The sequence below is a fragment of the Astyanax mexicanus genome, chromosome 23, assembly GCF_023375975.1.
Source record: "Astyanax mexicanus isolate ESR-SI-001 chromosome 23, AstMex3_surface, whole genome shotgun sequence".
Classification (NCBI taxonomy): domain Eukaryota; kingdom Metazoa; phylum Chordata; class Actinopteri; order Characiformes; family Acestrorhamphidae; genus Astyanax; species Astyanax mexicanus.
In genome coordinates this window covers 15,495,656-15,517,604 of record NC_064430.1, presented here as the reverse complement: position 1 = coordinate 15,517,604, position 21,949 = coordinate 15,495,656, and the positions used below count along the sequence as shown (strand labels likewise).

At 37.0% G+C, this 21,949-nt stretch overlaps 1 protein-coding gene across 1 annotated transcript in view; it reads left to right on the top strand.

Annotated features, from left to right (window-relative positions):
- ptprja (protein tyrosine phosphatase receptor type Ja) overlaps positions 1-21,949 on the top strand; it is a 34,602-nt gene that overhangs the window by 4,199 nt on the left and 8,454 nt on the right. Inside the window, exons 2-15 of the mRNA XM_049470877.1 lie at positions 5,375-5,396; positions 5,552-5,749; positions 6,037-6,291; positions 6,378-6,650; positions 8,423-8,677; positions 10,000-10,248; positions 10,716-10,973; positions 11,990-12,271; positions 13,450-13,719; positions 15,242-15,505; positions 17,035-17,295; positions 17,413-17,682; positions 19,899-20,144; positions 20,998-21,273. Coding sequence (XP_049326834.1) covers positions 5,375-5,396; positions 5,552-5,749; positions 6,037-6,291; positions 6,378-6,650; positions 8,423-8,677; positions 10,000-10,248; positions 10,716-10,973; positions 11,990-12,271; positions 13,450-13,719; positions 15,242-15,505; positions 17,035-17,295; positions 17,413-17,682; positions 19,899-20,144; positions 20,998-21,273 — 3,379 coding nt within the window. The remainder of the gene's footprint in view (positions 1-5,374; positions 5,397-5,551; positions 5,750-6,036; positions 6,292-6,377; positions 6,651-8,422; positions 8,678-9,999; positions 10,249-10,715; positions 10,974-11,989; positions 12,272-13,449; positions 13,720-15,241; positions 15,506-17,034; positions 17,296-17,412; positions 17,683-19,898; positions 20,145-20,997; positions 21,274-21,949) is intronic.

The window sequence follows — 21,949 nt, the reverse complement described above, 5'->3', positions numbered from 1 at the left end:
TGGGAAATGGCTGAAATAAAAAAAAAGAGCTTTCAGACCTCAAATAATGCAAAGAAAACAAATGTATATTCATAACGTTTTAAGAGTTCAGTAATCAATATTTTGTGAAATAACCCTGTTTTTTTTATCACAGTTTTCATGCATCTTGGCATGTTGTCCTCCACCAGTCTTACACACTGCTTTTGGATAACTTTATAGCACTCCTGGTGCACAAATCCAAACAGTTCAGCCTGGTTTGATGGCTTGTGACCATCCATCTTTCTCTTGATTATATTCCAGAGGCTTTTAATTTGATAATATAAAAAAAACTCATACTTTTTGAGTGGCCTCTTATTTTTATCCAGAGCTGTATATATTTTTAAACTTGGTCTGGGTGCAATGTTTGTTGTCTGCTGTTCACTACAATCAGCTATTTCATTGCTAACTTTCACGTTAGTGTCAGAAGGATGTGAACTGCATCAAATACAGTTGCTGAGAACTTGCACTGTAAATAAAAGGGTCCATCATATTTTTCAGACCCAATTAAAATCCTTTAATTTTCCAAAAAATCGCCAGTGCGTCTTAGAATCCGGTGCGCCTCATGTATGAATTTTACCAGTCAGGTTGTAAGAAGCAGTAAAGCCACTCTGCTGAAGTGCAATGTTATACAGGATTTTCAGTGACGTTTCTCCAGCACTGAGGCTGGAGCAGTATTAGCATAAGCCACTTAGCACTACATTTACCGTGTCAAAACAAGCTAGGTGGAACGAACCATTAGCTAATATCACCCTGGCTGACCAGAACACTCAGGGTTCCTCAGTGTAGCACTGCCGGGCAGCATTTACTAGCGCTAACAGCAGCCAGTGGATAGCGCTAGCCGTTAGCCGCTAATGCTAATGCTGCCGCACCCAGCCTTAGTGAAAATCTGAGAATCTAAGCCTACTGTAAATAAACATAAGTGCTTTAATCACACTCACATTTACATGTAGGTTAACATCCAGCACTCATTTTATTTTAAGAATTAAAGTTTTGTTTACTAAGGTTAGCTTTACTTAACCTATTTACTTGCTAGTTCTGTTTTGATGAAATGATAATTCAGTATGTATGGGCTTCGGCCAAGACTGGAAGCCTGTCTGGTTTTACCACTGAGGTTGCACTTTTATAAAGAAAATGTCATACACAGAAAAATGCTGACCAATGGAAAAAATGTCTCATGAATTGTTTGAATATTTTTTTTCTCTTAAACACTAAGTTTAGGCTGATATCTTAGGGAAAATACAGTCCCATGTCAGGAAAAAGTTGGGACAATGAAAAAAAAAAAGCAAAAAACAGCAACATTTATTTTCATTCACAATTAACTGTTTCATTGCTCTACTTTACACTATTTTTTAAGTTGTGCATGGCCAGGGTATTAAATTAAAAGAGCCACATCTGCAGGTGATGCTGTGAATGCTATGAGTTTCATGTCACACCTCTTTTTTTTTACCGACCAATCAAAGTCTTTGTTATGTAGTGTCTTCATCCACAGAGTTTACCCTGTAGCCGTTACTCCACAAGAAGTATGCTGAGGCCTTAACAAGTTCCATACAGCAACAGATGGACTATAGTCTGCGTAGTTATATAAAGACACATTTAGATGTCAGTTGCATGAATCATTGTCTTTCATCATGGCATGATGGCAGTTAATGAGGGAGTAAAATCAGTTGTTATCAGTGTGTGGGACAGACTAAGTTGAGATTGTGTAGGAGAGACAGTGAAATGGAAATGTTATACGCGACACTGTGTATTTGCATGCACTGTACAGAACAGTGAGAGACCTGAAGGCCTAGCAGGAAGTGCATCTCTTACACAATCTGTATTACTGATGATCTCAAAAGAGCCAGGGCAGCACATGCACTCACCAATCCTGTGGGTAAAAATTATTTCAGGCCTGTATGTGGACCTGCACCCCAGGATTTCAATCAAGATAAATTCTATTTAAATATAATTTTGACAACATGTATGAAATGAATTCAACACATTCTAGAAAATTGTGAACCATCAAAACATTTTAGAACAGTGTGAATTTGGGCAGAACATGTTAGAATGGTGTAAGCATTGAGAAACCATTTTCCAACCATGTGAATGGTGGGAAGAACATTCTAGAACCGTGATGAGAATACTTTACAAAAGTGTGAATGGTGGGGAAAACATTTTAGAACAATATACATGGGGTGGAAAACATGATAGAGTGAATGCATTCTAGAACAGTGTGAATAGTGTGAAAAACATTCAAGAACAGAGAAAACTATATTTTACAATAATGTGAATAGTGGGGAGAATGTTCTAGAACTGTGTAAGTACTGAGGAATACATTCTAGTATAGATTAAATCACCCGATGCTTGATTTCAGAATAAGTCCTGAAAGATTCTTGAGTGGTTGTTATAGACGCATGGCATAAACCCCACAGAGTATATTTGATGGGATTTGCAAACTCAAGAATATTAGTGAATTGTTGGCCACTGTGAGGCCTCACAGTCCTGTGAGGACTGGGTTTCTATAGGAAAGGTGGGGTCTGGCTATGCATAATGTTTTCAGATCTGTTTAAGATCATGCCACAGAATCTTAGGGTGCTTTCACACCTGAAAGTCCAGACCGAGGTTCATGTGTTTGCTACATTGAATATATTTGGTCCGCTTATTTTTGTTTTTATACTGCAGTTTAGGGATCGCACCAAATACCTTTTTGTGATACTCCTACATCCTTTAATCATCACTCACGTATCGATGAGTTTTCCTTAACTTGGCGCTTAATGGTTTTAGAAGGACATGCGTCGGACGTTGGCGTGTTGACAATTCAGCGCGGGTGGTTCATTCGGTGGAAAGCCTTTCCAGGATAAGGATAAAATAAATGAATAGATTCATTTCGTCTCCATAGTAGAGCTGCTATTGTGTTTTTATACCAGCAGCAGCAACTTCCGGCACAGTACGCTAGGTTAGTTCAAATTCACCAAACGAACGTGCTTCTCCTGAAGCAACTGTATCCACGGCTCATTTTTCCTGCTTTCCGGGAGAGGGTACTGACTGCAGCCTGCAGGAAGGCGGAGTTGGAGGTCCAGTGCGTCCAGTCCCGCCCACTTTGTTAGCATCATGTCTTAGCTCCGCAGTCTGAACGGAAGTAAACAATGTACAGGGTAGTTACTTTAAATATAATGTGCCGCGTCGTCCGGATTAAATACAGTGTATACACTACAAGCTTGAGAGACTGACCAGGCGTGGCGTGGACAAAGTGGGTAGGACTGGACGCGCTGGACGTCCAACTCCGCCTTCCCGCAGGCTGCAGTCAGTAGTAGTTGGGGTCAAGGGCGTAGGAGCGGGTTTGATATTGGGGGGGACACTTTTGCTAATGCACCAAAGCCCATATAGTTTCCTAGAACAACATTTAAGGAATTACTTTTAATCACAAATAATCCCTTTTTTCTGTACTCTGTTTATTATTAGTTACATCCAAGTAAAGGTGACTTTACAACCACCATGTTACTCCACATTACATTTAAACAAATATGCGTGAAATGTCTGAATTATATACATATATGACAAAAACTGATCAGTTATCATCTGCGCTTTTAGTTGTTTCTACTGAAAGCACATCTTATGATGGTGTCCTTTTTTGAAAAAAGAATGTAACTTTACGTTTCATAGAGATTTTTGACAGAAGTTAATATAAACATTAGACTAAAGAAAAAAACATTTGGATTCACCTGGAATCCCTCTATTTACTCAGAATTTGGTCTTACTGTGAACTACAAATAAACAGAAGTCAGGTTAGAGCAGTGTTTCTCAACCCTGTTCCTACACATTCTACTGCATATCCCCACTGCCTTCTCTGCTTTAAAGTCACTTAATAAAGTAAGTGGAGGTATGATGTGTCTAATACACTGCTGACATACATAATGAAAAGGATGTTAACAGGTAAACTCAGTAAAGGACTGTTTATTAGCTAATCAGTTGGATCTGGTAGAAAACACACAATTTTAGGGCAGAGATCAGGGTTAATAAACTGCTTTAAACTACCAACATAAAGTACTGTACTAAATTCTGACTATCCACTACATCTGGCTTCTAGCTAACTATTTTTTTCGTTTACTATAGCTTACAGTAAATCCTGCAATCCTAAATTAATAAACACAATTTGAAAATGAAATAGTGATTAGCTGATCAGGGCAAGCTGAACATAACATATATGTTTTTTTTTTAAGCCTTGACTCCCTGTCTAGCTAATTCCAAAATTAAGCTAACTGACTAACACAGCTGCAGTTTATTATCACACGGTGGGTTTAATCTGTGTGTTTTGATTTGGAGAGTCTTTTTAACCAGCTATCAGAAATAATCTCAACACAGGCCACATGGTAAACTCCGTTACCTCTTAGAAAAATCGCCGTATATCCAGATTTACTTCAACACCAGCTGATGCTGGACACCGCTTCTATATCTCACAGCGAGGGGGAGGGGCTTCTCCTCCACCAGCACGCTAACTCTTCTCGCAAGACCAGCGAGCTGATTGGCTGTTTCTCCTGAAAGGCGGGACTTTCTCCCTGAACCGGCACCGTGATTGGTTTCCCAGCGCTTAGCGGTCGGTCTCTTCATTAACAGTACGACTGAGCTGAGCGAAACTATTTCATTTTTGGGGGGGACAAATCCACCTGTTTCTAATATTGGGTGGGACATGTCCCACCCATCCCCCCCGGTTCCTACGCCAATGGTTGGGGTTATTTTTCTTCTTCTGCTGCCGTTGTTAAGGAACGCCTGCTCAGCTTCCTGTAATTGGTCCGAAAGTTCGAACCATCCAGAAAAGCGCTTTCACACTGCAGGTGAACCGGACCATGGTTCAGAAGATCCGGACCGAGACCACCTGCTACTTTGGTTCGGACCAAACGAGGCGGGTGTGAAAGCACCCTAAATCAGACTTTGATTAGGCCATTCCAAATCCTTCATTTTTTTACAGAGGTGAACTTGTTTGTGTGCTTTGAATCATTGTCCTACTGAGACCGTCAGTTCTTTAAATGTTGTTCTGGGTTCTTTTGTGACCTTCTGGAGTTTTTCCTGCCCTTTTAGATTAGTTTCTGTTGGACGGTTCCTGCTGGGACGGTTTAGCAGTGTTCCATGTTTTCTCCATTTGTGAATAATAGCTCTCCATGAGCCCCAAAGCTTTAGAAATGTCTTTGTAACCATTTCCAGACTGATAGCTGATTAGTGACTTTGTTTTCTTACCTGTTTTTGAATTTCTTTAGACCGGGCCATAATATGTTTTTTAAATTACTATTTACTATATTCTATTTACAGAAATTGCATAATTATATTATTTTTTTGCCCAAAATGTTTTCTGTAGTGTTCTTAAACTGTTTTTTCCCTACAGGTTGCTTACGGGCAGTCAAATTGTAAGTATGATGCACTTTCCAATGTTAGTTTGATTTTTGATTTTGATTTTTAATTATTAGTAGTCATGAGAAGACTAACAAATGAAAATTTAAATTCTATAGTATTCTATTGAGTGATTTTCTTTTCTTTTGTTTTCGATTTATGAAAAAATCAGGTTCAACCTGTCAATACAAAACATCCATCACAACGACTGAAATCACCTTCTACACAGACAACAGTTTGCCATGCAGTGTTCAGAATGCCAGCTTACAGAAAACAAACAACAGTTTTACTGTCGGTGGTCTGATACCTGGATACACTTACTCACTCAAGATCAACTGCACAGACACCTGCTGTGGCAACTTCTCAACCTGTAAGCTATGATATATGCTCATACGCTTACAACACCATAACTTTCTGTTTATAAATGTACTTAAGTAGTTGAATTTCTGTGAGTAATGTACCTCAGTAGTGCAAATCAATTCACATGTGAATCAAATTTACTGCCAGTAAATGTAATCAGCCATTCTTTTGGTTTGTGAAGAGCTGATAAACTGTAAAGTGAAGCGTTACCTCCCAAAGTGAAAGGAATTCCATCATCGTAGAACATGTTTATTAAAGTAAATGTAAATGTGTGTGTGTGGTCTTGTCTTTTTCTAGCTCCAGCAACAGTGGACAACATTACTGTGATCGATCAGACAAACAGCAGTCTGTCTGTGACGTGGTTGGCTCCCCAGGGCCACGTGGACTCATATGAGGTGTACATCTTCAGTGCTTTGCTCAACAAAACTAATGTCACTTCCTCCAACCAAACACAGTTTCAGCATCTCCTGTCTGGTAGCACCTATATCCTCACCATAACTTCCATTAGGGCAGGACTGAAGAACACCTCTCAGCCGTTCCAGCTTGCTACTAGTGAGTCCTAGATACATTCACAGATGATTTTTACAGCTTTATTGTGAGTGGGTGAACATTTGTGTGCTTTTAAATTTCTCATACAGAGCCAAACCCTCCCAGTACGATAAGTGTGAGTGGCCAGACGAACGCATCCTTCTCCACCTCCTGGGGCGTACCAATGTTGATGGATGGAGTCAATGTGTCTTACGAAGTTTCAGTTAAATCCAGCCAATCCAGCTTCAACTCTACTATTTTGACAAACAGCAACAGCACCCAGCTTTCGGGTCTGTCACCCGGCAACCAGTACAGCATTTATGTATCTAGTGTTGGAGGGCTGGGTCTGAAAAGTTCCAGTGTCAGCATCACTGCATACACACGTAAGCATAGACATGGCCAGCATACAGATACAGCATACACACAACACTATACACTCACTGATCAAGCATAAATTTTGACCTTGTTTCTACACCCATTATTCGATTTTTTGGCTCCATTGTGCATAAAGGAGCGCTTTGTAGTTCACTACAGTATAATAATTTACAGACTATAGTTCTGTAACTGTTCCTCTACTTTATTATTATTATTATTATTATCCTCCTTTCACCCTATTCTTTAATGGTCAGGACTCCACTGAATAGATCAACACAGACTCCACAAAATTCCAGCAGCACTTCTGTGACTCATCCTCTCCTGACAGCTCAACATACTAATGCATCTTAAAAATTTGAATATTACTGAAAAGTTACTTTATTTTAGCAATTCAGCTCAAAATTTTAAATTCGTTTATATTAAATATATATGAATTACACACAGAGTGATCTATTTTAAGCATTTATTTATTTTATTGTTAACAATTATGGCTTACAGCCATTGAAGACCTAAAAATCTGTCTCAGAAAATTAGAATATTATATAAGACCAGTTGGTACTTTTTCCAGTGTGGGCAGTGTGCCAAGTCCTGCTGAAAAATGAAATCTGCACGTCCATAAAAGTGGTCAGCGGAGGGAAGCATGAAGTGCTGTAAGATTTTGTGGGAAAACACTGCACTGACTTTGGACTTGATAATAAAACACAGTGGACCAACACCAGCAGATGACATGTCTCTCCCAACCATCACTGATTGGTGGAAACCTTACACTAGACCTCAAGCAGTTTGAAATGTGTGTTTCTCCACTCTTCCTCCAGACTCTGATCCCTTGATTTACAAATGAAATGTAAAATTTACTGATGATCAGTGATGGTTTGGAGAGACATGTCATCTGCTGGTGTTGATCCACTGTGTTTTATCAACTCTAAAATCAGTAAAGTGTTTTCCAACTTTTATGGAGATGAGGATTTATTTTTTAGCAGGACTTGCTTGGAACACTGCCAAAAGTTCTAATTGATCTTATATGATATTCTAATTTTCTGAGACACTGATTTTTTGGTTTTCATTGGCTGTAAGCCATAATCATCAACAATAAAATAATAAATCACTCTGCGTGTAATACACCTATATAATATATGAGTTTCACATGTTGAACTGAATTACTAAAATAAACTAGCTTTTCAATTATATTCAATTTTTTTAAATGCACTAGTACACTACTAACATATCACCAGCCTGCCAGAGTCACTGCAGTGCTGAGAAAGAATGACCCACTACATAAATAATAGTTGCTCTTTGGTGGTCCCATGGGGTCCTGACAGGGTGAAAGGATGGATAATAATAACATATGCAAACAAACGAAGGAGTCTGTAATTATACAACTACAAAGTGCTCTAATGTGATCAGTGAAGCTGAAAAAAAAAGAATAATTGGTGTGGATACAAAGAGGTGGTCATAAAGTAATGATCTGTGTCATACAAAGAATTATGGAATTAGAACATTAGAAATCAAAAATCAGATAATTATGATTATAGAAAGACATGGAATTTAGAAATGAAATCAGGTTGTCTGGCCCTCGGCAGTACAAGCATCGACCAGGAGGGGGAGCCATTGTTACAAATATAACAATAGAATGTCAGTCAAAGTGTTCAAACTGATTTCACAGGGCAATACATAAATACATTGGCTACTGATAACTGGTAACATTGGTATTTAGCTGCTGAAAATACATAATATGTAAAATATCTTTGCATCTGTGTGTGTGTGTGTGTTTTTCCTTCAGTTCCAAATGCTGTGCAAAATCTTCAGGCCTCTACTATGAATACCACGTCAGTGTATCTGACTTGGTCCCAACCACCTGGAAACTCCAGTCTTCTGTCTTACAAAATCCAGATCAATGGAACCTCCTTTACTATCTCAAATTTCAGTTTACTGATCACGCAGCTGCAGCCTGGAACCTCATACAACTGCAGCATCACTGCAGTTATCACTGCAGCAAATGTCTCTGGTCCAACACAGAACACATCATGCATCACCAGTAAGTCTGTTAACTATTACTAATCCATAGTAAACATGTTAAATCATGTAATTCTGTGGGAGTAGATATAATCCAATTACATATGTTGCACTGTCAGCTACACAATTCACTTTATGTTGTTAGTTGGCCTCATTTAGGTTTAAAAAATGTGTGTTGTAATTTCTGCTAACCATCTTTAAAAATCAACTAAAACAATTAACTTGTGTAAATCACACGTTTTACATAAATCAAACTCACATAAGAAGGCCAACACTATATTTTTTGTTCATTTAAAGCTGATGTCTCCCTCTCTGGTGAGAATGGGTAATTGCACCCAGCAAGTGGAGGAATTATTTTAAACTGGGTGGGTGTGATGTGGTCTCCTTTCAGAGCGGATAAATCCGATTCCAGGTTATGTTGAGTCAGAGAGAGAAAGTCAGAAATTTCACTCCTTCGCTTCTTTGGTTGTACTAAGAGTGAATGAGATACTGAGCTCTGATTTTTCTCTTTTGAAGTCTCCGTTGCTCCACCAGCTGCTCATGTCCTTTCTCCATTCAGAAATGCTTCTGCTTTCAGTTTAGAAACTAAATAATACAGACTATCACTTTAATTTAGCAACTGATAATTTATGATTGTTACATATATATCTTATTGTTAGTCATATGTCCAGCCAGACTCAGCTACTTATTATGTAACATAAAGAAATCCCAAGAGAAGGTAGCCTGTAGAGAATGACTACACACTGATGGTGATTGAGAGATGGGAGGACACGCCCAATATGCAAATATCGTGAACAAAATCAGGTGAAAACCTCTGCAGAATTGCTCTGTAGACCCTGTTTAACTAAAGAGCCAGACTGAGTATACACTGTAAACCCACAATTAGTTTGAACTCAAATATGTTTTATGTAAAATTGGATATTTCCAAATATTACTCAACTATTGTAAATTAGGTAAACATTTGTGGGCATGTATACATTCAAAGTGAGAACTGTGAGTCAACTTATAATAACTGGTCTATAATTTTTCCAAGCTTATAGTGTGAATGTTTATAAAATAAATATTTAAGTAAAATGAAGTTCAAGAGAGAGAGAGAGAAAAATAAACATATTTATTTTTTTGGATTGCAAGATTCTACGTAGAATTTTTGGGATTTTTTATTTTATTTTTAGAAATAAATTGGTATAATAAAAATTTAAATGTTAAATAAACTTCCCTTTTAGTTGTAAATACTTGCCAGCATTTCCATGATCAACAGCTCCAGAGAGTCCTATTCTATTGGCAGTGAATTTCCAACACTGTGAACACTAACCATCTATTGTTAATGTGTGTCTTCTCTTTCAGAACCTAGACCAGTAGCCAATTTGAATGCCTCGTCCATAGACACGACAACAGTGCATCTCTCGTGGACTCATCATGATAATGCATTGTCATATCTGTATGAATTAAGTGTAAATGGGACAGCTAAATGGAACCAAACTACTGAGACAGCTGATGTTGGTGGTCTTACCCCTGGTACCAACTACAACTTCACCGTAGTCACAATAATAAACAACATCCGTTCAGATGCTTCACCTATTTCTGCATATACAGGTATTTATTACACCGCTAAGCACACAAATGATTAAATGATGAAAATTTTAACATTTGACACACAAATGGGTGACACGGTGGCTTAGTGGTTAGCATGTTCACCACCCAGCATTGGGGTCTTGGGTTCAAGTCCCAATCTGGCTGGAGTTTCCTTTTTGTTTTTTTGTCTGTTTGAGTTTCCTCTGGGGACTCTGGTTTACTCCCACAGTCCAAAAACATGGAACTTTAAATTGGCCAGAAAAAATTGGATTCTTTTTTGTGATGATGTCCCTCAGTGTCCAAAGCAGTCCACTAGGTTGACAGTCATTTCCGGTTGAGAGTATGCTGTGTGCAATTGGCTGATATAATTAGTATAATTAAGGTACACATTTTAGAGGTTTTGGTTAGAATTTATGGGCAAACATTATGGTTTTACCACATTTAATAACTAAACACATGTGTTTTTCTTTCTGTTACACTGTTCTCAGGCCTTGATAAAGCATCAAACATTTCTGTTGTTGGAACAAGTGTGAGTTTGAGGGTGACATGGACAGCCCCTGCTGGAACAGTCTCTCTCTACACGGTCACACTCCTGCTCAATGGAACAGTCCTTCAAATACAGAATCAGACTGATGCATCGCCTGTACTGTTCTCAAACCTGATACCTGGAACCCTGTACGCTGTTACTGTGGGCGTCAGCAGCGGGCCTGTACAAGTGAACAGTGGAAGTGTGCAGAACGCTACATGTAAGAGCCATACGCACAACTTTAGAGTATATAAAATTACAGTGGGAATTCTACCTGACATATCATATCTGCAGAGCTACAGTGAACAGTGGGACTTTATGTGATGGTGGCAGTAGATTAAATTAAACACATAAAACCTTGTTACACTATAAAAATTTAAAGAAAACTTAAAATTCCAAGGTAACTTATTGCACTAGATTGTTGAGTTTTGAAGCCAACTCAGACTTTTAAGTTTTTAACAAAACAGTTGTGCCTACTAGACATATTTAGTTCATTAATGATAATTAATGTTTTATATGTATAAAACTTTAAATATTCTCAAGTAAGTCTCACCAACTTAAGAATTCACTTTATGTTTTTAATTGGCCTAATTTAATTCTATGAAATGTGTATTGTAACGTGCATTATAAATTCTGTTGACTGTCCTTTAAAATCAACAAGCTAGCAACTGAGAACTAGGAACTTATAAACATTATATATATGCTAAATTGACCAGCCAGCATATATAGCTACACTGAACAACATAAACCTTGTAGCCTTTAACACTAAGGCCAGACAGTTAGCTATTATAAAACACATCCAGTATATAAATCCCAAGAGAAGGCAGCCTGTAGAAAATGACTTCACCCTGATGGTAAGTGAGACATAGGAGGACACGCCCAATATGCAAATAGCGTGACCAACATCAGGTGAAAACCCCTACAGAAGTGCTCAGCAGACCCTTTTTAACTAAAGAGTCAAACTGAGCATGTGCAAAGTAGTTGGCTTAGCCTCAACTAGAGTTTTAAATTGGTTAGACCAATTTTTAACAAGAAACTTGATAACCTAAAATTCATATTAAGAAAAACATACTTAAATTTGTTTTACAGTGTATTTCTTTGCAATATGGTAAAATGTGTCATGTATCAAACCCTTATGAGAAAAAAGCTGGTGTGCATTTTTTAATTTTATGATGATATGATGGTAACACTTTCTGTTTACATTTTCTGTTTACACTTTCTGGTTTTTTTTTTCAGTGCCATCTCCGCCCGGTGTAATTAATCTGACCCAGAAGACCACAAATTCTTTGAACATTAGTTGGGTTCAACCATTCAACATGAGCTCTGTATACTACAGCTTTAAAGTTATGTACCAGTGTAATGGCTCTAACATCTCCACCAGTTATCAGAATGTGAGCGGCAGTACCAACTCCAGCATGATCACTGACCTCATTCCAGGGTCATCATGTCTCATCGCAGTACAGACGTTGGGAGCACTTGGTTACCTCAGCTCTGCTCAGGAGATACTCGCATACACATGTACGTAGCTGCAGCCTTTACTAACCACTTTCTAACACAAACAACTATCAGCATAACATAGCTTAAAAAGAATTATAATATTAATAATAATAATTATTATTATTTTTACATGGCATGGCAAAATGTATATAACAAGAATTAGCATCATTTCCCATGAAAACTGAACTGACCTTCCGGAATACACGTGTTACTTGTCTAATTACATGGACAATTCTAGACAGACACCTCTGGGCAAAAGCATTATGTGTCAGTGCTCTTTCTATATTGTTGCTACATACAGCTTTACCATAAGGCTCCTCCTCTCTAAAGTCATAAATCTTTTTTGCATTCTATGCACTGAAAAAAAAAAATTTTTTGCTCAACTTCAAGCCATCATTTTGCTTTGTACATATATTATTATAATTTTAAGTAAATTTAACTTAACTCAGTTAAATCACCATTTTGATTTAAACTGGTTAAGTTATAAATATATACAATTTTAAGTTAATTCAAATTAACTGAGTCAAAGCTAGATGATAACCCAAATCAGTTAAGTTTATTCATACTGTCACCACAAGAAACACAGAGTAAATCTAACTTGCTCTTAGAACCTTCATCACTGAGGCCTAATACCAACATATAATACACTGCTGCAAGGTATAAGGTAGCTTTGGGCAACAGACAACACAAAGATGGCAAGTAAGAGAGTGGCCACACACAATATGCAAATATATGGTGCCAGGAGCCCTATGGGAAAGCTCTTACTTGACATGCAGTTGAACAAATTAAGTAAAACTGAAAAAGTACTTTTATTTCTGCAAAAAAACAACAAAAATTATTGCTAAGATGAGAAAATAAAAAAGCAGACTGTCTGTGTCATACAGCACTGCTAAAATATAGGGTTTTTCTAAAAATGTTGACCAGCAGTATATTTTCTTTTATGAGAAATGAACAACAAAACTTATATTAGTTGTTTTGCAATGGAGACAAATTTAAACTTAGGAGTTGCCTGACTTTATCTTATTGTTATGTCATAATGGCAGCCTAACAAGCACATTTTTAGTTTATTATATCCAAACAAATAATTAAAAAGGTGATTAATATACTTATTATGTCATGTCAATATTGTGTATTACCCGTGCAGACACAGGCATCACCAAAATCATGTATTATCTTGTTATACTGTCTGTATTTTACAGGTCCCAGTGCAGTGAATAATTTGAAAGTGGTGTGGTTCACTGAGCACACTGTATCTTTAACCTGGCAACAGTCTGACAAAATGACCAGCAACTACTCTTACCTGATCACTGTCAGCAGCCCTAATGGAACATACACAGTTCAGCTAATTGTGAGTAACACTACTGCACAGCTGCAGCAACTGCCGTCAGCCAGCCAGTACAACATCAGCGTCATCACCCAGACAGCCGATAACACCCAGTCTGCGCCTGTGTTCATTACAGCTTTCACAAGTAAGTAATCAGACTGGATTCGTCACTTACTTCTTCAACATGGGGGCTTTTTTGCACAATAAAAACTGTAAGTATAACATAGAAAATGATCAAATAAAAATTATAAAAAGTTAATAACAATAGTAAAATATGCTAAAGTTATATAGATAATCATTTAAAACAGGTACATGCTCACTGAAAGAGTATTAAATAATAGAGACTGTGCTGTCAAATGCTGGTTATCAACAGCAACAAATGTGTCAAATCCTGTTGGAAATCCAGGTCGACCCCTCAACTAGTTGATTACTCTATGCTGTCCCCTATTCTGTAGTAATTAATCTGGTTATTTAAATCTGATTAAATATTATGTATCTAAGCTTCATGTTAAACTGCACAAAATTTGCACTAGCCCAGAACACAGGGTTGCCATGTCTGGTAAAAATGTCCAGCCCAAAATCCACCTGAAAAAGCTAAAACTAGCCCAAAACCTATGGTTTTTACAAATGTTTGATACAAACAGAATATAAATGGCAAAATAACTACAAGAACTACTTTTAGGTGAACTTCACCTAAAACCTCTGTTAATCTTTTTATTATTTTTAGTCTAATAAACTTTCATTTTTCATTATATTATTCATTTATTTTTTTTAATTATGAGGGCATTTATATGGTTGATTTATTTGTGCATATTATCAATAATATTGTATATATATATATATATATATATATATATATATATATATATATATATATATATATATATATATATATATATGTTTACATTTTCTGTCCCTTCCCTCTGTTTTTTCTGGTCTCTCTCAATCTCGCTTTCTGTCTCTCCTCTCTCTGTTCCTCGCTCGCTCCTCTCATTCTCCTTGCAATATATATATATATCTTTTTTCTTTTTTTGACATTTTCTATTTTCTCTCCCTCTCTTTTTTCTTCTCTTTTTCTGTCTGTCTGTTTTCTTTCTCTATTTCTTGCTCTCCCTCCACTCTTTCTCCTTGCAATCACTCTTTCTTCTTTGATCTCTTTTTTTCTCTCTTCTCTCTTTCAGTCAGTATTAGCTGTAGCCTACTGAATGTTTGCTGCCTCTCCTTAGGTCTCCCTCACCAATATATATATATATATTTTTTTCAACCTTTTAAATTTTAGCTGCTCAATTTCAAACCTGGCAACTGTGCAACAGCACATATTCGTCTTCCTCTCTCAGCATGGTTTGTTATCACTCTGTTTGGTGAGCTTGGATTTTACCTGTGTGGAAACAATCCAGACCAAGAGGAAAATCTGTTTTATAACAGAGTAAACCTGCTGTAGTTGTTGTAGTTGCCCTTAATATTATGCCACTTTTCAGATGATATAGAATGGAAATATGTTTTAATTTGAAAAGGATTTTGAAGATCCACAAGAGCAAGTGTAATTTTTTGCAAGTGCATTTTATATTTTGTGTGGAGTTATGAGTCTGTACTTACTACATGAGGTATTTATTTAAATTTTTTCTGCTCTAATTATGCAAACCCCATCGTATTCATGTGTTTTGCAGAGCCAATGCAGGTTGTTTCTGTGGTGTCAAAGCTGCTGAATATCACTGAGGTATGGCTCAGCTGGATGCGTCCTCAGGAGTACAATAACGGGATCTCGTATCGTGTTCAGATATCCAACTGCACAGAACCCAGTAGAAGCCTGCAAGTTCAGTCTGAGAACGTCACAATAACAAAACTGGAGCCTGGGACTCTGTGTTTGTTTAGTGTTTACAGCATTTCTTATGGAATTGAGGGAGATCCAGTCAACATCTCTTTTTACACCAGTAAGTAAATAGCATTAACATTAACACTTTCCCGTACACACATACGTGGTTCTGGATTCATTTTAACACACTTCAACAGGTAACCAGTATTTTTAAACATGTAATTGTACAATAATCTAAAGCAGTAGTATGTTAAAAAAATTCTTTTACTTTTAAATTACATGTCCTTTTACAGCCATATATTTAAATAATAATAATAATACTAAACCATCTCATGTCCCCTTCATGCTGCAAAATAAGAGTTGTAAGTAATCCAATTCATCCAAAATTATTTACACAGTCTACAGAGATCAAATGATGCAGAAAAAGATTTTCTTCTTGGAAAATGGTGATATTGTCCTTACGGCTGGAAATAAGGGAACATTTCTTGTAAATTTTCAAATTTCTTGTATAGCCCTATCGGGAAAGGATTAGTTTCTCAGGGGTCATGGGGTAATTTTCTCTCTTATGAGGGGGTCCTCTGTGATTTTATTTCTGCCTGGAACAACCATGTACATGTTTTTCTCAGACGTCCTCTAAGAAAATTACAGGCTGAATTGCCTACTGTTTTTTTGCTGAACTCTATGGTCTTTTAAGTCCCGTCCGGATCCACATCTTTGAGTTTCGTCTCCTCGTGTTTAATAAAATAGCTATTTTTCTACTGCAACGCACCGTAATTACACTTTGGGCGAGCATTTCCACAGAGATCCATGTAAACACAACAGCAAATGGAAATTTAGGAGATACTTGATGCAATGTCATGTGACTGAGAAAGCCAAAAAACTCACTGGTCCTCCTGTTTTTTCAATTACATTACATTACATTACATTACATTACATTTGGCAGACGCTTTTGTCCAAAGCGACTTACAATAGTCAAGTACAAAAGTAATGGAAGTTAAAGGTAAAAACATCTTTAGATAGGGCTTAAAGGAAGTCGAAGGGAAATAATGGGATAGAGAAGTGAAGGAGGGGAAGAAGGAAATGAGGTTAGAAATAGTTAGTGTGTTAGAGGTGTTAAGAGAGTGAGTGCTCTTTGAAGAGCTCTGTCAATTGCAGTCCGGATGCAAGAGTTTTATCAATAAGTAGTCCCCCAGAGAAACTAATGCCATCCGGATAGGGCTTATGAAGTGATTTAGGTTGCAGTGTTTTGAATTGGTGTATTGGTTCATTCTACATTAAGTGTTCAAACACACCAACATACATTTCACCTTCATCTAAAATTGGCTAAATTGGTTTATGCTGGTCTGGGGTTGGTCTGATTTGTTGGATAGGAAAGGACAGTGTAAAGTGCAGCTGCCCTTTTTCTTGTTATGAAATGAACTAAAAAGAATAAATTGGAGTATTTTACATGGTTTCATTATGTCAGCAGTTATGTATAAAATTAATCTTAAATTGGTGTTGGTGATTAGTAACTTAACTTTGAATGTCAGCACACCATGAAAGTCAAACTCAAGTGTAATTGCAATCTAACATGAGGTCAAAAAAATAATATCCAGATATGTATGGCCATGTTTTATTCAACTGTAATCTTTCTCGTTTTGTCTCTAGTGCCATCAGCATTGGTTCCAGTGATGTCTAATAACGGCTCTAATGCTTCTGTTGTGGTGACATGGAGTACACCTGTTGGTCATGTTGCTCAGTACATGCTTAACATCAGTAGTGGCAACTGGAACCTTTCTGTAGTGCTGAACAACACTGCAAACACCTACACCTTCACTCAGCTTGCTGCTGCAACTGTCTATGCACTCACGTTTGTTACCATTAGTGGACCATACGAAGAAGCATCTCAACCAATTTACATGGCAACCTGTGAGTATATGAATTTCACACATATATTATACAATAAATAATCTTTATATGATCTGAGCAATTATACAGTCTCACCTGAAAGGTTGTTAAATCCCTACATTTTAATTTAAATTACAGATCCAAACAAACCTGGGGATATTCAAGTGTTGTCTAAGACAACAGACACTCTGTCGCTGGGATGGACTGCAGCTGTAGGGATGAGACCAGGCAGCTTCAACTACAGTCTGACCTACCAGCCTGACCCCAGCAATACCACCTACATCACTCCTAATACTTCACTTCTACTGATCGGGCTGCTCTCTGGGACATCCTATAACATAACTCTCACTACCGTAGGCCCATGGAACTTCCGGAGTGAAGCAGTGATCAGATACCCCATAACCACCAGTGAGTTGCAAAATCTACCCTGTCCTTTTAAAGTTGTTATTGTTTTTGCTATAACAATTTAACAATTAAAAATAAAGTGGCATTTATTTTAGGTGATCTGAAGTGCATTCACTGACATGCCAAAAGTCACTGGATAACAGTATGTAAATTGGTCATAAAATGGTACCTCTGCCTTGGCTTGGGAATGCCCACACCTGTACCAAGTTTGGACACACCTCTTTTCATTTAATATGTTTATTCAAAATGTTAAACAAACCAGTATATGTTTTATACTTTACGGACCATAAGGCGCATCGGATTATAAGGCACCCTATCAATAAACGTCTATTTTCTGGTCGATTTTCATTTATAAAGTGCACCGGATAATAAGGCACATTAAGCGACACTAGTTAGGATGCCTACATCAAGGTGAGCAAGGTTGTCGCCATGTTTCCCTTCTAATAGGGACGCTGGGACAAGCGCCTAAGCAAAAAAAAACTGTAATTCTTAAAAAAAATAAATCAATAAACAAGTCAAACAAGCGCTGGACGTTAATCCACACAGATTTCTCTCCTGAAAACTGTTTATTTGAGTGAGTTTATTTACTGTTTATTTTATTTACAGTAAGCTTAGATTTCCTATATTTTGCCTAAAAGTGATTTCCAGATTTCCAGTTTCCAGATGGAGCAGCATTAGCATTAGTTGCATACCGCAGCCCTTAGGGCTACACTGAGGAAACCGAGTGTTTTGGTAAGACAGGGCGTGTAGCTTGTTATAACACTAAGTTTAACACTAAAGTCAGATATACTCACCTCCAAACTGGTAGAATTCATATCGTATTTTTTGCACTATAAGGTGCACTTAAAATTCTTTAGTTTCCCAAAAATCGTCAGTGCACTTATAATTCAGTGCATCTTATGTAAGAATTTTTCCAGTCAGGTTGTAAGGAGCAGTAAAGCTACTTCGCTGAAGTACAGCATTATAACAGAGTTTCAGTTTAGTTCTCCAGCCGTATTAGCATTAGCTGCTAACCATGCTAAGCACTAGCTCTTTCACTGTTTAAAGGCAAGTATATTGGCCTGTAGCCTGCTGCTAACCCTGGCTATTATTAGGATTAGCATTAGCCACTAACCCCATCTCTAACTCTTTTGCTGTTCAGAGGCGAGTATATCACTAGCAGTTAGCCGCTAATTCTAATGCTCCATCTTTAGTGGAAATCTAGAAACCTAAGCTTACTGTAAATAAACAGTAGCGCTTTACTCACCCAAATTAAAAGTTACTAGTTAATAGTGTCGCATACAATGTGCCTTAAAATGAATGAATTTTAAGTGCACAGATTTGCACACTCTTGGTATTTTAATCTCAGTGTCTTCATAAGGTAGAGTCACCTGGAATAGTTGAAGGAGTTCCTGGAGGTGCTAAACAGTATTTGCTTGCTGTGACATTATAGTCCACAGCCAACACAGGGTTCACATTTTCCTCCTACAGCCTGCAACATATAGGTCACGCAGTTACAATCACAATATGTGATCTACAAGTTTACCGGTAGTCTGGGGAGAATGACTAAACACTGATGGTGAGTGTAAGAAACCGAGGGACATACCTAGTGTGCAAATAGATTGTGCCAGATGCCAATAGAAAGGAAGTGATGAATAGCAACTGAAATACACTTACAGTATTATAAGTTGATTTAACTCAAAGATCTCTTCAAAATTGTTGAGTAATGTTTGGAAATATCCAATTTTACGTAAAACAGATTTATAATGTGCATAACTTAGTTATTTAAAACTGCTTCCTTAATTACATCTGTATATACCACATGAATTAGGAAGCCTAGGCTCATTGTTCAAGAAATAGGTTCATAAAAAGATATCATTTCTGAATCAGTTTTGTGAGATTCTGATAGCAGTAGGACTGAATGCCTTGCTTGACTGGTTCTAGAGGAATGTGTGAACAGCTGAACATCTCTTTTGCAAACAGTAAAACACTGTTGCCGACTTAGGATTCAGACTGCTTGGCAAAATAATCCATTGTTTCGAGGAAATGGCCCAAATATGTTCAGCGCATTTTTTGCCACTTTGGAGAATATAGGCACTTTGTATTTTCTCAAATTCCAAATAATTCAATGCAATGCACTGGATTAAGCAGCATTTCAATTAAGAGTCTATAAAGGAGACATACAAATCAAATACTATCTCTGTAACTCATAAATAATTTACATGTTTTTGTGTTTGCAGAGCCTGAGGCAGTAAAGAATCTGAGTATAACCTCCACATCAACAAATAGCTTGTCTTTGGAATGGACAGGGCCGCTTGGAGGAAGTGTGTATGAGGTGTTTGTGAACGGTGTGTCTGTGAGGAACACAAGCTTGCAGCAGATGACACTGGACAGTCTGGTTCCTGGTACTCTTTACAACATAAGTGTACAGAGTGCTACTACAGATCTTACCAAGGGAGATATTCAGCTACTGCAAGCATGCACAGGTTGGTATGCATACCATGCATAATAGTCTTATATTTAGTCTTAGATTTAGATTATATCCAAACAGTGAAGAACAACATATGAAATTACATAGTTAACAAACCAGAATATGTTTTATATTTTTGATTGTTCAAAATAGGAAACTTTGGAATAGGTAAAATATTTGCACATATTTTGCATTTTCTCAATCAGCTGTATGAGATTGAGTCACCTGGAATGGCTTTCAGTTAACAGCAGTAACTGTTAACAACTTGAATTTTTTGCCTCTTAAAGTGTTTGAGAGCATCGGTTGTGTTGTGAAGAGGTAGAGTTGGTATACAGTGATGAACCCTGTTTGAGTAATGTTCTGATTCAAATTATGGCAAGAACCACTCAAGTATGTACAGAAAAAGTATTTTAAGAAATGAAGGAAATCCAAAAAAATCTCAAGAATCTCAAAGAATCCTCAATGTAGTCGCCAAGACTATCAAAAGTTTTATAAAATATGATGTAACTGGCTCTCATCAGGACTGCCTCAGGAATGGAGGACCAATAGTTACCTCTGTTACAAGAACACCTGAATGCTTCACAGAGTATTTTGGTTTGTTTACCACTTTTAAATTTACTACATGATTCCTTATGTGTTCCGTTATAGTCTGAATAACTTCAGTAATCCATTCCAATGTAGGAAAAAATATTCTGAATAATCTGCCAGTGTTAAATTTTGGAGAATTGTGTTAAGATATCACTTGTTAATGTTAATGCAGTAAAACCATAATATGTTTTTACTTACAAATACTTACAACTTTTAATTTTAATGTGAAAGTTACAATTTAATTTACAAATTAAAAACAGTTGATATGATAATGTGTGCAGATGTAGCTGCAGTTGACAGTATAAGTTGCTGGGGCCCTAATTTGACCTCAGCCATGCTGAACCTCACATGGAGTTATCCGTCTGGCTCATCCTACAAGACCTTTCAGATCCAGCTTTCTACCACCACCAACACCCTTACGACCGTGAACACCACTGGCCTGTATTACAGTTTTACTGCACTGCAGTACAACACTAACTACACTGTAACACTCTCGGCACAGAGCTGTGGGAAAAACAGCTTAGCCACGCAGATAAGCTGCAGGACAGGCATTACAAGTATGTACAATCTTGCAAGCATTTATTTGTATTCTTTAAGTTGTTTATTTACAGTGCCTTGAAAAGGTTTTTTGACCCCTTAAAAGTCACCTAAAACACTCATTTACATTGCATTTGTGCTGTAATTTATACAATTCATTTTATTACAAATGACTGACCTATTTATTTACTACATTTAAAGTGAATTTGGTCCTATACTGACAAAAAATGTACTTTGATTAAATACTGATTGGATCAGTGTTTGTATCATTATATTCCTATTGAATACTTTTGCAAGGTCCTCTTATTCAGCTGTATTTATTATAGATTAATAGTTGAACATAATAATCATGTATAATATACAGCTCTGGAAAAGAAAATGAGTAAAATTTGTTTTTTTATTCAATAAACTGCAAAAAGATGCAGAGCTTTCAGTCCTCAAATAATGCAAAGAAAACAAGTTCATATCCATAAAGTTTTAAGAGTTCAGAAATCAGTATTTGGTGGAATAACCCTGCTTTGTTATCACAGTTTTTAGGCATCTTGCCTTGTTCTCCTCCTCCAGTCTTACACACTGCTTTTAAATATTCCAGATGTTTTTAACTTAGTAAAATCAAAGAAACTCATAATTTTTAAATGGTCTATTATTTTTTTTCCAGAGCTGTATTTGTCTGAAATATTGTCTGTATAAAATGGA